Source organism: Oreochromis niloticus, linkage group LG1 (genome assembly GCF_001858045.2).
Source record: "Oreochromis niloticus isolate F11D_XX linkage group LG1, O_niloticus_UMD_NMBU, whole genome shotgun sequence".
Lineage (NCBI taxonomy): Eukaryota > Metazoa > Chordata > Actinopteri > Cichliformes > Cichlidae > Oreochromis > Oreochromis niloticus.
The window spans coordinates 24,670,222-24,686,710 of NC_031965.2; the positions used below are offsets into that span (position 1 = coordinate 24,670,222).

The window sequence follows — 16,489 nt, forward strand, 5'->3', positions numbered from 1 at the left end:
GCACTAACCTATATTTTTTATGCAACCTTTAAATTACACAGTTAGTCCACTCAGTTTGATTTACAGCATGTTTCACAATATGAAAAAACATGATGTCACGTGTTCAAACACCACTGAGCAGTCCTTACCTATAAATCTAACCTCTCTTTTTCCTCTGAGTGAAGTTAGCCTTTTCTTTTCTCTCTCTGGGATATACAGCAGCTGGACCTTTACCTAGCAACACACTGTACGACAAACCTCTCTGCAATTGACAAATTTCAAATGCAACGGCTCAACAAACATCAGCAAACACACTGATATTTATTGAACTCAAAATAATTTGAAATGACCTGCCCTTTAAAAAAAACGTGTCAGTCCCTTTATGCTCGCTCCTCTTCAGCGGGGCTAGTTAGATGCTGAAGTACTGCAACCGCAACTTAAGGATACCTGGCTATTGTGGAAAAAACAAAGAAAAAACCCCCCTGACTTTTGCACACGTCAAAACTACTTAAGTAAATTACAGATACCTAAAACATTGTGCTTAAGGACCGTAACAAAGTATTTATACTTCCCACCTCTGGCTATATGTATATTAGTACAGAATCTCTGAGCCATACATCGGAAACTTTGCGGAGACTGGAAGGATTTAAACACAAATGCTGAAATTTTACAATGATCCCTTATCACGTGGTGAATTTCAATAAATATTAAACAACATATATCACATAAATCTACAATGTGACTTACTTTAGGCCAGCAGCGTGATCATGTGCTTTTGCTTGTAACACAATAATTATTTCATAAGAACATCTCTATAGTATAATATACACGTCAACTCCATTTGTAACCATTTAAAACTATGATTCATTTTTTATTATTATTGCACAACTGAACACATTGCATTGGCCCATTAGCACATCTTCAGAGCTCATATGAAAGAGTCAGATTGTGTGATCCCCACACTAGTCCTGGTCAGTTGTGGAGCACAAGGTTTGGCTTAAATACTGAGGATGATGCCAGATTGCATCAGGTGGCAGAGTCCTGAAAGTCTGGCAGGGCATATCAGAAAATAACCTTGTAATTTATTTCTCAACTGAAAGTGATGAAATGATATATATATATATATATATTTTTTTTTACAAATATCCACAATTATTTATTTTATAGAAATGGCAAAGAGAGCACTGCTAAATTTTCTGATAAAATTGTGTTTTGAAAATGGAAGCACTATTTAAATCTCACCAATTATGAATTTAATTTTCTTAGATTATATTAGATTCTGATGATATTATTTGGATAAAACTGCTTCAGCGAACATATGCTGTCTTTTGAAGCATCGTGGCCTTGCACGTTAGCAACACCAGGTTGCCAAACACTCTGCCTTCTCACCGTACATCTTTACATCAGCTTTCATAATCATCTATGAAAAAAAAAAACCACCCTTGGTGAATTTGTAGAGTTAAACAATGATGTGTTTTGCAGATACTGAGAATGTGCTTTGTTTTTTCAGCTATGTCTGTGTCTAGACGCTTACATAATGCCAAGCAGCAAGTGATGGTCTGCATGCCTCAATCAGGATCTTGACACTCGTATGGTGCAGCACAGCACACCTCCATGTTTCACCACTTCAAATTGCAAGAATTTCCTGTTTAGTGTAACTACAGCATCAGCAGCAGCCAACATCCTCTCAATGCCACTGTCCTGTATCTGCAGCAGTCTTCATGAGGGATTTTTATCGATCTGTTGGACAAGCCTTCCGGGTGGAATATAGGAACATTTTTAAGGTGATTTATAAAGGAACATTACATATAGCGTACGCACGATGGTATGGACGCTGAATATCATCATTATTATTATTATTACCTTCTTTTTTTTGCCTTTTGCTTGTACATCAACTTTTAATATAGATGTTACTCAATTTTTACCTTAATTTAAATATAGAGGTAATGTGTGTCTAAAGTTGCAGTTTTGGTTATTTTCTTCTTCTGCAGCAATTTCTTCTGCGGAGGTGAGAAGCGCTGCTGTAATTGCTTTCTGGTCAATAAGTGTATTAATCTTCTGACATTGAACAAGCTGATGCTTTGATTACAGGTTTTGAGGGAAAAAGCAATTACAATGCATATGTGTGGGGGTTTTTTTTTAGTTAGCTATTTTAAAGGTGCAGATATAAACAGATAAACTGGAATGAGATGAAATGTATTGACGATCGCTAAAAGACTGAAAGACTATTGACTTTATGAAATTCGTATGAATTTTTAAACGTAACAGAGACGGCAATGGAAATCAATGTAAGCTGACATCATTTCAAGGGACACAAAGGGAGTTTCAAGACCACTTCACTGATAAACATGCTGTTTGAAATGAGGACTCTTCACAACACTCCCGTAGAAACTTTTCTTTTTATTTCCTTCTTGACTTGAATTTTAGGATCCCATGCACTTAGACCCAATTAAGCTACACAGTGACTGAGTTGTAAAGTGCCAGCCTCTTTGTTCTCTAGCAACTCAAAAGCCCTTTCACTTATTCATTATTACATTGATAGGCAAGAGACCAGGAAGGAAATAGAATCAACGTAACAATAGCTAAAAGAGTGCCAAGATCCTACGTTATCTTATCTAAGCGGAGAGATTTAGAGAAAAGCCTTTGTAATAGTCTGTCACTATCTTCTCTTATATTCGATGACAATAATGGCTTTCTGATTAAGTTAACCGTTTACATGCCATTCAAAATGTAGCCCAAAGTGTCATCTTTTTTTTTTAGCGTGGATTTCATGCTACTGTTGCCCCACTCATAGGATTTATGGGTTATTACAGAGGTTCCTTTGTTCACTTTTGTTTGCCATTTGTGATTTCATGTTCTTTTATTCGGAAATACAAAAGAAGGCAAGTCCATAAGTGTCAAGTTGATATAAAACCTTCAGTGAATAGAAAGCATAAAAGCAGAGTTTGACTGATTGCCTCTTCTGTATAATTCAATGGTATTTTAGACATTTGATTATGTGACACGAGGACATAAAATTAGACACTGCCAATCAAACATCAGCAATGAATTGACAGCAATAAGTCTTTGTAAATATCTTTTTGCGTTCATCAGCCCAAGAACTGATAACTGATTAATAAGCATAATCTGTGAAAAGTGGATGTTCAATTAGTAGCTAACCTTATGAAAAACAATTATTGGGTGCAGTAATGGTGAATATTCCAGGGAAAATCAGGTAGCATGCAAACCATCACGTTTCTCTACCTCAGTTTGTCGGTATGGAAAAACTCTATTCACTACAGGCATACAGCATGAGCTTTAAGCCATCCATTTATTTCTCACTTCAGCGCTGAAGTACAGTTAATTTGGAAAATGTGGGTAATTTGGATATACTATGAGGATTTTTGGATACTCAGCAGAATTTTTTTTTATTGGAAATTTTGGACTTTCAGTAAGTTTTTTGGTGATGTAAGATTTATGCCTGAAAATAAACGTGCTTGCATTGCACAGCCCTGCATTACAGCCTGCACTATAGCTTACATCAGCAATATTCACTCATGTTATGTCACCTCTGATTTCTGGGATTTTCCTTCAGCTTACTGTCTATATGAAGCTGAAGAATCTAAGGACACATTTTGAAGCCACTGCTGGCATTAAAAGTTTTAGCACTGGAATTGCCCTTTTAAAGAAGAAGGCTGTCACACAAAACACAATAATGACAGTTCTCTGTGTGCCATCCACAACTTCCACAGGCTGGCAGCAGTAGTTTGAAAAAAGGCTCATTAGGAGAGAGCAACAGGCACCACTGCAGAATTGAGCAGATGTGCTGAAAGCCAGTGCACATTTCCAACTCTACCCTACCCTTCAGTACTACAAAAGATATGTTTTATTCTGCATTACAGGACAGACAACACTGAACTGTGACCTAATTCTGACTTTTGTAAATAAATTGTTATGAAATTTGAATTTAAAGTTCCTATACCTTGAATAAATATGTCAGGCTTGCCAAAACTTGCCAAAGAATAAAAGAATATAATAAACGTTTAGAGATTTACATGGTTGGATTTAGATGAAAGATTTCTTTTTTAACAAATTTATGCAAATCCAAAAAAGAAGATGAAAATACATATTTTTAAGCAATTTCATGAAGGATTCCAAAAAAGTACAGGAATCGTGCATCAGCATCAGAATAATGCTTTATCTGTATCGTTATGGGAATTTATTTAAATGTTTTTTTATAACATTTAAATAATTTTTTTTAATGTTATAACATTTAAATAATTTTTTTTGAGAATCAGTATGAACATTTCTACCATTTTAATGGCCGATCCATCTTTACAGGCAGTTTACAAACAAACTACATCTTCATAGTAGTTTGTTATAAATTTAAGTATATTAGTAATATTAATTTGATATTTATTAGTAGGGAAGTGGCTGACTTTAGATGGATTTTCATATAATAAAAACTCCAGTACAGCACATCAATGAGGGTTTTTTTTGCTCTTTGTTCCTGAAGGCAGAGATACACTGTGGCTTCCTTGTGACAGAGATTTATCACCAGTCAGAGCAAACTGGAAGACTTCAAAGCAATAACTGAACTGATTTCAGTTAGCCCATTGTAACAGCGATAATTGCCCTGTAATTTAAAAAAGGTTCTACAGAGACAAAAAAAAAAAGAATAGTGCTAGTCAATTATACACAAGTTCATCTTTAATGATCAGCCAGTCAAACATGGGCTTGACTTGATTCAGTTTAAATCAATAACCTTTATTACAATGGGGAACAGCAACCTAATTGCTCTGTGTTTTATGTGAAGTGGAAAGCTATGCAAGTGTTGAAATGATAAATATTACATTACAACTACATATCCAGTGTGCCCATCATTCATCAACCCATCAATGAGATCCACTCAGCAATTCTCTTTACCAGCTGATATAGGCTTTAATAGCTGCGAATTTCAGAAACACCCCCAAGCTCCCTGCTCCACCCCACCACCACATATGTCTTTTTCACCTATTTTGATTGGTCACACAGACCAATATTTATGCCTTAAGCTATATACATATGCACAGTGATTAACAAATGTATTAGATCACCTGTCATGAAAAAAATAGATTGTAGTACTGCACTAAAAACATTAAAATAACTCTGTTCCCTGTTTTTATTTTTTTACTTCATGGTTAAAAACAATAATTATTTTTAGCATTAAAATATCATTTCAATTAAAGAGCTTGCACATACTGGTGGATTAACCATTACAGAAACATTAAAAAACAATTTAGGTGATTACAAATACTGTTAATTTAGAGCAGCTGTAGCATAAACTTTATTCTGGGTGGCGGCCTAATAAATTTGTTAAGTACTGTATACTGAGGTTTACCTCTTAAAACAAAACACAAAAGAACAGAGCAAAATATAAACATGCAGTTACCTTCATCTTTGACCACCAACCAGTCGAACTGTGGCTCCAGGTCAAAGTCAGAGAAGAGGAGATGAATGCGGCTTCCCGGTTCAGAAATAATCAACCACACACAATTCAGGTTGTTTCCATATTCCTCTGGGTAGTTTGGGGACAATACAGTCCCTGATGGGGCCGTGAAGTTGAAAAAACATGAGACTAGAAAGAAAGAAAGAAAGAAAGAAAGAAAGAAAGAAAGAAAACAGAATGTTACTTTTTCAGGTAGCTGGCTGAGAGTGAAAACAGAAAGGCAGACGCTGACAGACAAAGTACAAAAGCAAGAAAGAAAAAACAAGGATAATAAAAAATTAAATATGAAAACAAACAGAAAGAACAACTAGCACAGACACAGAAATGGTAGACTTACAGACACAACTGGGTTTATTGCCAGACCACTGATTATTGTGCTGGCATGTGATGGTTCTTTCTCCCACAAGTTCAAAGGCTGCCTGACAAAAGAAGGTCAACACGTCACCATGTTGAAAGCGGTCACCGCTACGGCGACCGAATGCGGGCACCCCAGGATCGCCGCAGCCGCCTCGTTCGATCTCTGTAATACACAAATGTAGAAAGTCACATTTTATTTTGATAATCATGTCATGTACATGTTAGTTTTTAGATAACGGGTTGTTTTGCCTGGAGGAGTTAAATGGCAATGGCATGCATACACTGATTTTGAGATAGCGTGTGTATTAAATCAGTGCAAACTAGACAACAGATTACAAGATGGCCTTGAAATAATTTAAATAAATGTTCCACGTTACAAGGTTGCTGTAAAAGCTACCTTTCCTGGAAAATTGAGCATGTACAATATTTTCTTTTCACCCCCAGCTGTTCGCAGCATATGGCTACTCCTCCCTGAGCCTTGTTCTGTTGGAGGCCTACTGTCACCAAGTGCTTGCTCATAGGGGGTCATCTGATCTTTGAGGTTTTCTCTGTATTATTGTAAGGTCTTTACCCTACAATATAAAGTGCCCTGAGGTAACTTGTTGTGATTTGGTACAATATAAATAAAGTTGAATTAAACTGAATTGCATCCAAATGTATGGAGAGTGAATCAGCTTAAATCAAATAATCTTAAGGTCCTTCTAGACTTGCCAGATGTAATTGTAGCAAATGGATCAAATTCTTTGGATAAAAATAATACAGAAACAGAAACATTTATTTGCCATTTTACAAGGGCTTATTTAAAGTCACCTTCTTCGAAAAATGGGGGCAAGAAACTGTACAAATGCATTTGAACTGATAATGACACATGCAAAAAGGTAAACTACAAAGCTATGCCAAAAAAAAGGACAAATACGTATACAAAATATACCCCCAGAAAAACAGACAAAAAGGAGAATTATGATTTGGCTTAAGAATATCTGGAATGTTTCGTTTGTTGTGTTTGTTTTTGAACGAGTCGGGAAAATTCAAATGGGCTCTTTTCAAGCTGTCTGAATGCAAAGGCTTCAGTCAGAAGGGGGTGATGTTATTGCTTTATGGAGCAGAAAGCGAAGCCAACATGTCTAGCATCAGTTATATTACACTGTTGCGTTAAGAAGTGAAATGCAACCCGAAATTCAACGGGCAAAACTTCATTTTGTTTCCTACCTCAAAGCTAATTACCATCAAGGTAATTGTGGTGTAATTCAGCTCTAATTGTGAACAGCAAAACAATAAGTGGAGACGCACAGGTAGATGAAAACACACACACTGATTCATGCACACTCTTGTTAAGTAATCAGCAGGAGGTGGAAATTGAAGAGAGCAATACTAATGTTTGTGACGTGGTATAAAATACGACTTCCCCTACGTCCCTTGTGCACATTTTAAGACACATACAGTATGTTGTGCCTGCCCTATGTTCTCTTATTTACATCCTTTCCTTTGTCTCTGACAGTCCTCCTTTTAAATAGTTCCTGTTATGCGTCTTCTTATTGCTCCAGCTCTCTAGGTCTGAAACACTATGCTTTATTGGCATTAGTGTCACATTAGCAGTACTGTCGACCTGGCCTGCAATCCTGTTCTATTCATTTGTGACTCATTTTTATCCCTTGTTCTCTTAATGGGAGTGTGTTTTTTATCCATCCCATTCCCCTCGCTCCCCTACTTTAAAATTTGACATTCTACCAGACGTCTGTCATCTTGTAACACATGCTCCACCATGCTGCTGGATTCGCTTTGGGCAAACACATCTCAAGGTGAGCTGTGTGTATGTGTGCATGTGTTCAACACTTTTGCTATCTTCTGGGATGTAACTGCACCCACAAGAACAGAATACTCAAAGAAGCAGGAGGCATGTTGGTGGCCCATAGCTAGCTGTCACGCAGTTGATGAGTGTCAGGATGGATATCAGCAATCTTGAGCCCCCGGTAAGTTTGCCATTATTATTGTAAATGCTTCTCTCTTCTGAGCTGTTTCTTTCTAATGTTACTTTTTAGACTTTTACTGAAGTGAAGATTATATTTTTACATCTGAACAAAAATATTTTACGCTTCTTTTTTCCCACGCTCACAGCCACACATCGCACACAGTGCCTCTTACAAGCAATCTAAGTACATGATTACAAAACAAATAAAAAATACGAATAAAAAAATATAAAGATCGAAATTGTGTTAAGTGTATTTTTATATCAACAATTTGTTTCAAATAAACTTGCTTGATGTATTATTTGTTGTATCATTAACAGTGAAATATCAAAAAGTGAAGTATAAAAGGTTTTTTTTGTTTTTTTTTCAGTACTGCAAATTCCAGCAGCAAGTGAAATGAAATCTACTACCTAAAAAATAAAAACTTATATGCTAATATTTCTTACATTGTTCAATCTTAAAGGCATTCAGTCCAGATTTTTCATTCATTACATTCATTCAAGATTGCACAATTGATATTGTTGCACTTTTGATGACAGTTACATTTGTCTGAAAGCTTCAATTATCATAATGTGCTGCGTGTTTATGACACCAACTCTGTCTTTCTTTAGTACACGCACGCACACACACACACACACACACACACACACATACACACGCACACACACAGCAGGCAAGATTTCACAAGTGCAACGTGATGCCAAAAACAAGACACACATTGAGTTTCCCTCCAGGGTTGAAATTGTAAGCATGCTGAAGGGGTAACACTGATCAAAGTTTGTTACGTGGTGACATTATCCTCTTTGACAGTATCACAGTATTAACGCAAGGACACACTCACAACATACACCACAGGCTCTTGTTCGGCTGGCCAGAGGGGGAAAAAAGCAGAAACTACTGCATCAAGTCTGCAAAGTTTGGGTTTTTTTGTTAGTTTTGGGGTTTTTTTCTTTCCTTTCAGTTTTGTCATATGTCATAGCCTTGTAATTTATTTGAAGTGGATCAAATAGGAGTTTTGAGTCATGAGCCCCGGCATTAGGACGAATACAAAACATATAAAATCAGTGGTCAGTGGTAGGTCAGTCTCATATTAAGCCAAAGAATACCTGTAACATAATGCTCAGTGTCTCTCATCCCAGTTACACATGCACACACGCAGAGATTTTCTATAGTTCAGTAGACCGTTCTTATTCCTTTGAAAAGTAATTGACCCTGGAAAACTTCACTGAATCAAACACAGCAAAGCAAAACAAGAGCATAACCTTTGTCCCTGTTTCTCTTTCTGGCTCTCACAAACTCCTCTGGTCTGTCTGAGACTTGATTTTGTCTCAGACGGTTTGTCTTTTTTTTTTTTATCCGGCCCTAACAAGCATGTTTTTTGTTTGTTTGTTTTTTTGCCATTTGAAATCTATCCCTATATTTATGAAATTACTTTTCTATTTGCCTGTTTTATTCTCCGGCTTTATTTAATTTTGCCCAAGTTAATTTAGTACAGTTTAATTCAAGAGTGTTACTAACATGGTAGGATGCAGTATTTAATCAATTATATCAATATAATAAAAGATGCGTCATGACTATTTGTTCAAAAATAAAAATGAATATGTGCTGTTGACAAATAAAATAATTTATAGGATACAAAGAGATACCTGAAGACTTGACAGCTACACTGAGAGGATCTAGGATTGATATATTATGAGAGGCAATTTGTTGATGCTGTTTGAGACCACTGCTTGCCTCAAAGTGAAAGGTCATTGCAAATCAATACAAAGTTATTCTGACTAATCACCTTTATTTTATGATGTAGGATATACATACCTGTCCTAAATCTTATCACTGTGGGATTTTGTTCTGCCAAGATGGGTCATTGAAGTCTAAATGCCAAATACATTAATTTCTCTTTCTCAGTAAATCATGTTCATATTCTGCCAAATGATCTCTCCTTATTGAAAGAATGGAATATCATTTGAAGGAATGATGTTCCCTCCTTCAACAGAAGGATGCTAACGCATAGTGAAGCTGTTTTAGTCGCACATACTGTTCCAACACCTTGCTAAGACATTTTATGTTGTTTTTGGTTTTTACCGTTGCCATAATTACCAGCTTTAAGCAAATATGAAAAATACAAACGCAAAATGATCAGACAATCCACTGATTAACTCACATTACTCATCTCTTACATTCTACATGCGTGTATGTGTGTCTGTGTGTGTGTATTTCAGTGAGGCATACCTTCATATACTGCCTTGAAGCCTGCTGAGCCGATTGTATCATCTGACTGCAGGTGTAGCCACATCTGATTGGACAAGCTGACAATGAGGTCAGGGACGCTGGAGCCAGTGAGTCTATGTTTACATACACAAAAATAAAGTATTAAATAATCAGTATTAGTCATTGCTTGTATTTCATGAATCTAATGTCATCCTTAAAATAATACTTTATTAATACGTTCTTTTATACCCAGGTAAAGTGGTTCTTACACATAAAGCACTCGCCGAGTATCTCCTATCTTCCCCCCATCTCCCACAGTCAGTGTGTCATATCCTCTCTCGAGATCAAACTCTTCAAATGACAGCTTTATTACCTGGAAAAATAAAACAAGACAAGAAAACAAATATAGAAACTGTTACAAACTCCACCACATAGAAACAGAAAGGCAGAGAGGCGCTGAGGGATTTATTTCCACTTCCTGCAGAGATGATCTCTTGGTTTTTCGCCCTTACAGTTTCAGCCAATAGAAACTTATAATTACATGTATCACTGTGGGAATCTGAAAGTCAGGTACAGAAATGTGAATTCCACAAACAACTTTCCCTGAAGCAGTCAAATTGTTATATCTAGTTAGGACTGAAAGGTTTAAAAAAATAAGAATAGGATCCATTTTACACCAGTTTCTATACCTAAATCATTTTTGAACATATTGGCAGCCTCTGATAGACTAATGGATATTGGATAATCCAATATCAAACTGCTAACCTCTGTATAATTTATTTTATCTAATTTTATATATATGTACACACACACACACACACGTATATATGGTATACATATTCAGTAATGTGCATACATTCTTATATTTGCAAATATATTTATTCTTATAATTCTCACATTTCTATTCTTATATTTTGCTTTGTTCTTATGTTATTTGTATTTTGCACACCTCTGTTGCTTGAGAAGTTTGCACACAAGAATTTCACTCGCATGTGCTGTACCAGTGTACCAACACATGTGATATGACAATAAAAGTGATTTGATTTGATTTGATTTGATTTGGTGTCATGAGTTCATGGTAAAAAAAAATATGTTAGAGGAGAACGTAGGAAGCATGCTTCTTTTTTTTAAATGATCTTTTTTGGTCATGTTTGCCTTTATTGGATAGTGGTATGGTGGAGAGAGACGGGGATGACATGTAGCAAAGGCCCATGGGTCGGACTCAAACCCGGCATCTGAGCTATGTGGTCTCTGAGCTAACTGGCACCCCAGTGTGGCTTCTTTTAACCAGCCAAAACCCATCTAACATCCTAAAGTTTTAAGTTACCTTGAAACACAAGGCATACTTTGAGAAACGGACCCGTGGACTTGCCCTTACAATGGGGTTCTTCTTACAAAATTGGTTGTTGAACATGTATTACCAGTCAGGCTTTAGATTAATAATAAATATATATGTTCAGCAATTTAAAATAAATCTTAGCTCTCATAGGAAATCATGCTACCCTGATTATTCAGGGCAATAAGTTGGAAGAAAGCTTTCTGCTCTATGAAGTACAAATATCACCAGTATGAGTGACAAACTTTTGGTTTCCTTGGACGTCACAATTGTGTACAGTTTAATCAAAGCTGCTATGTTAAAGACCTAACAACGAATTTGATGGTGACTTTGTGGCATTCCAGAAATAATCCATCGTTAATGAATGAGAGAAGAGAAGAACAAAGGTCTGAAATTTAAGCACCTCTTGTTTTTTATTTATCAGCATCCTTCTTACAATCACAGATTGCATGAAGTCACTTGAGGGGACTGCACACACAAACACACACGACATCCAACAAACACGTTCTGCTGTTGAACTCTCAGAAATCAACTACTAAATGTCTTACTTGCAGGCATTTTTGTGGCTGCAGTGGCCTGCATGCAGCATTGGATCATCAATCTGCTGTATGCTCTAATACTGGTATTCTATTATTTGCTGCTTGTCCATTATTTATTAGGTGTAGATCATATCCCTGACAGGGTGGATGATGACATATTTCTGCTCTCTTCAAGAAACCTCTAAGAAAGAAGAGCTCAATCAGTGAGCCTGTGGCGCATTAGAAGACTAAGATGAACCCTGAACATGTGATTGTGGTTGAGGATTCATCACAAGGCAAATCACACTGCAGTGAAGAAAAACCTTTGTGCAGGTGATAAGAGTGTAAAAACCATTTTTACATGCCAGAATCAGCCATGCACTGCTGAGCCTTTGGCTATGTCTTTTTTTTTTTCAAAAAAAAAAAATGTTCAGATAGTGTTTAAGGATAGGGAATCATCTGTGGGATTAGCTGCCATCTGACAGGAATGGCAGTGAATCAATGTGTGTACTGTACAATTCTGTATTCATACATGTCTCAATGCATCTTTGCATACATATACACCACTTAAAAGCAGTGCACACAGATATGCAAACAGGATAATAGTTAAAAGACAAAAAACATGTTCCTTTTTGACAGCATCAACCTACATTTAAGAAGCAGACTATTAAATATGAGACCAATACTTGCAGAGAGCATTTTCCTTTCTGAATATCCACAGAATGATACAGCCCCTGGCAAAGTTTAGTCTCTCCAAATGGTTACAAATAATGGGGAAAAGATGCAAAACAACGTTGCGAGGTATTAACTCCTGGCTAACAACAAATGACAGGGTGCATTAATAAACCATTATACTTAAGTTGTTTATGGATTTTTCTACTCTATTTGAAGGTTCAAAAGAACACATGAATTTCTGTTTAGTTTTTAAAGATATAAGATCATTATTCTTTTAAATAATTAAAAAAACTCTGAACCATTTTTAAGGACAGATGTCGTTCATATGGCACGTTTTGGGGGGTTTTTTGCCTTTTTTCTGACACATGAAAATTACATGTGCTGAAATTTGTTATGTAGGGTGATTTATTTTCAAAACGACAAACTATTCCATTTAACCATTTTCCACTGTGCCATGATTAACACTGCACTGCCACATGGAAGAAAAACAACCAAATGAAAAACTGCAGCACAAAAACTGCTACAAACAACTGCAGCTTTTCAGTTAGCATCTTTGTTTTTGTTGGGAGCTACACTCAAATCAGAATCAGAATACTTAATTTATCCCGTTTTGTTTCGTTACAGGCACTCAATCAAAATATAAATATGAGAAACATAAAAATGTGAACTCTTCATATAAAATAAAGTAAAAACGGGGACTGAAACGGAGTCTCAGTTACTGAAGTAACATTTTTATGTTTCTCCAATAGCGTGAAAAAGATTTAAAAAAATGTTCTGCTCACATTAGATGAATAGAAGTAATGGTAAATTAATTTGAAATTTATATCTATACACAAATAATAAAATCTTGAACAGTCAAAGCTTTTATTGTGAGCTGTATACGTGTTTGTGTCTAAGAAGGGTAAAGCTGTTCTTAAGACTGTACAGCAGCAGCAGCAGCAGCTAGAGGTGATAACAAAAAGGGAATGAAGCAGAACAGAATCAGAAACAGGCTTGGTATGTTTTCCTGCACATCTAAGACTGTGTGTGTGTGTGTGTGTGTGTGTGTGTGTGTGTGTGTGTGTGTGTGTGTGTGTGTGTAGGTGTGTGTGTGTCCAGGAGGTGGTTTTCTCAGGTATATCTGCCTTAACAACTGAGGCAGAATAGTGTTTAGGTACAGCTGTTTCACTCGATGTGTGTGAGCATTTCTGTTGCCTTATACATTTCTGTACTTTATTTATGTTTGCGTATGTGTGTGTGTGTGTGTCTAGACAGTCAAGGGAGACTACAGACTTTAAGGAACTGAAGCATTATCACAAGGTCATTAGCAAGAAGCTCAGCACTGTTCAATAGATCCAAATGGGCCCATTTAGAAAGACATTAAGAGCAGCCTGCAACCCCAAACTACATTAGATTAGCTTCTTTATTCGCTAAAGCAAAGAAAGCAACAAAGACAGAAAGAAAAGAAACACTGCAGCAGGAAACAACAGTAAGTGCTCTCTGGGTCTTTCGAAATGTTCACCTAAAGCAAACAAGCATGTGTTGATAGTACACATGAAATGGGTTTTTAGCACTTTTCTATTCTTGCTTTTGGTTTCACTGCATTATTTCTGGTTTCTTTCTTCCTAGTATTTCAAGAGAGATATACTGTGCTGAAATTTAGACTGTTCTGTTCCAAGATCCAAAAAAAAAAAAGTTTTTCTTTAAAGGTGGATGCCTTTCAAAGGGGTAAGTGAAGCATTATCACGTTGAGGTCATTAGCAAGCAGCCGAGCAGCTAAGAGCAGCTCAATAGGCCATTTAAACATTGTTAAGAGCACTGAGCAATTCAACCCTACAGTGAAATACCTTCAGTCAATCACCCAGTAAAGTTATAGTGCTGTGAACTTCAAAGTGTGTGACCACAGTCTGAGAGAGGCTGATAACAATCTTTTCGCTCTCTCATTCCAAAATCTGATGCTTTTGTGAACGCTAAAGTAGGTAATCTAAGAGGTACTTTTAGAGCATTTTTAGTCAACAAAACCTCTAAAACATTACCAGCTCACACCGTAGCATTTCAGTTCATCTATCGCAGAGCAATAACAGGGTACATGCCTCCCCTGCATGTCCCGGAGCAATGGAAGAATGAGGGATTTTAAAACGGAGAATCCCCTACGTCTTTTCACATGCCCTCGCTGTTGGGACCTTATGTTTGGGTAGTACTAGAGAATGCACAGACTTAATTGGATGGACTACTTCTGAATGCCCTTGTTGAGCTGAGGCTGCAGTTGTGCTGAGTCACAGTGCACCAGCAGAGGGGAGAAATTATCTCATAAAAATAAATAATTTAGTAAATATATAATTTATGTGTCTTTCTACCTAAATACACGTGTTCTGACCAAAGTCAAATCACGGACTTGTAAAAGAAAAAAGACACAAAGCACACGACCGCAAATCACTATATTTTGTTCATTACTTCACTGCAACCTCGGCTACAAATGTTCTGGGAGAGGCTTATCCTCCTCCTTAAGGGTATTAGAGCAGGTTTGATGCTTCTCCGTATCGTTATTCCCACTTAGGGTTCTCCAGAAAGAAAGCAGTCGGCCTGCCACGCTCACTTTGTTGTTGTGCTGTTCTATGTTTTCCCTAAAAAAAAAAAAGATTTGGAGCCCTGTTAAAATGTCAGCACTGCACACATCTAATGAATTACACTCTGTCGGTCATTTCAGCTGCCAAATAAGCTGAGGTGACCCCTTTACAGGGTAACACATGTGGGTATAGGTTTTGTTTCAGTCTTGATGGCTGTAATAGCTAGCTCCTTATTGTAGTCATGCCCAGAAACCAAAACAATGTTTTTCTTTCCTGACATCTGAATTCTTTCTAAAAGAAGAATCAATATTTTTTTGGTTGTTTCTTTTTTGGTTGTTTTTAATATTTACTCTTTTTTTGATCAGCCTTTCAAATGACCCATGATAACAGGAGCATTCAAGATCCCTTGTTGCCAAATGATTTTCTAACATGAGCTTCTTTTGACTCCTCCCTTGTCACAAGAAGTCACCACAGCATGCAGCTCCACACATTTGATTTGGCAGATTTTTTTTTTTTTACCCCAGATGCCCTTCCTGACACAGCCCCCAGGGGATCTGTGTCTCCTCCCATAATAGCATATTTACCAGATTCATTCACTTGAGTCAGAAGCTGAAGGTGATGATATAGGTGTTAGCTATAGTAACAACAGCATGTTTTGTTTTTTTTTTGCTGAAGGAACGCAATTAATTCACAAGACAGGCTAAAAGTCTTTCAAATTACAACACTGATGTAAGACTAAGAATAATGCACCTACAGGAGAGACACTTTTTCCAATGTAGATGCTAGAATATGCCATGTCCAGGTTTCAGCAGATAATAATTTTCACAATCTTGTGATATACAGGGCCTTGACAGTCGTGGGAACAAGGCTGACTAACTTTATTCTAAAGCAGCAGAGAGAGGCATATGTGAGCATGGTTATAAAGACGTGCCAAAATTTAATGCGTTTTTACTACCTTGAGTTCAGAAAAAAAAATCTGTCAAGAAAACTATGTACTGAGGTGACCTCTTGTCAGAGAGGGAACAGCTGCCCTAAAAGCAGAGTGTACGAGAATTCCCTAGCCGAGACTGTGCAGCTATGTTGACTCACTGGTGAGCTGCCAAATTGGAGTCTGGTACCTTTTTCCAGTAGATTACTTTTAGCCTTTCAGCCAAATAAAGAAGTATAGAATAACCTGAACCCAGTTTGGGGATGCAAGCTACAGGACATTCTTCATGACCAAGAAACTGATTTTGAAAATAGTCACTTACAGAAAACAGATTACCTATATCGATAATGATCCCTATTTTTTTTAAATTCCAGATTTAAGTTTTAGGAGCCTTTCTTTGACAGCCTAATCAGAATTTTAGAAGTACTTTTGCTTCTCATTCCATCTCAAGAGAGCATTATAAATCATCTTTACAGTGTACTGCATCTTGGAGCTGCAATGAATTTTA

General features: G+C 36.8%; 1 protein-coding gene across 2 annotated transcripts in view; it reads right to left on the minus strand.

The window, feature by feature from the left end:
- Positions 1–16,489, minus strand: part of LOC100698036 (CUB and sushi domain-containing protein 1) — a 414,635-nt gene that overhangs the window by 139,809 nt on the left and 258,337 nt on the right. For both annotated transcript variants that reach the window (XM_019359325.2, XM_019359321.2), the window contains exons 11-14: positions 10,248–10,351; positions 10,000–10,112; positions 5,784–5,966; positions 5,390–5,575 (exon numbers count right to left, since the gene is read on the minus strand). In XM_019359325.2, coding sequence (XP_019214870.1) covers positions 5,390–5,575; positions 5,784–5,966; positions 10,000–10,112; positions 10,248–10,351 — 586 coding nt within the window. The remainder of the gene's footprint in view (positions 1–5,389; positions 5,576–5,783; positions 5,967–9,999; positions 10,113–10,247; positions 10,352–16,489) is intronic.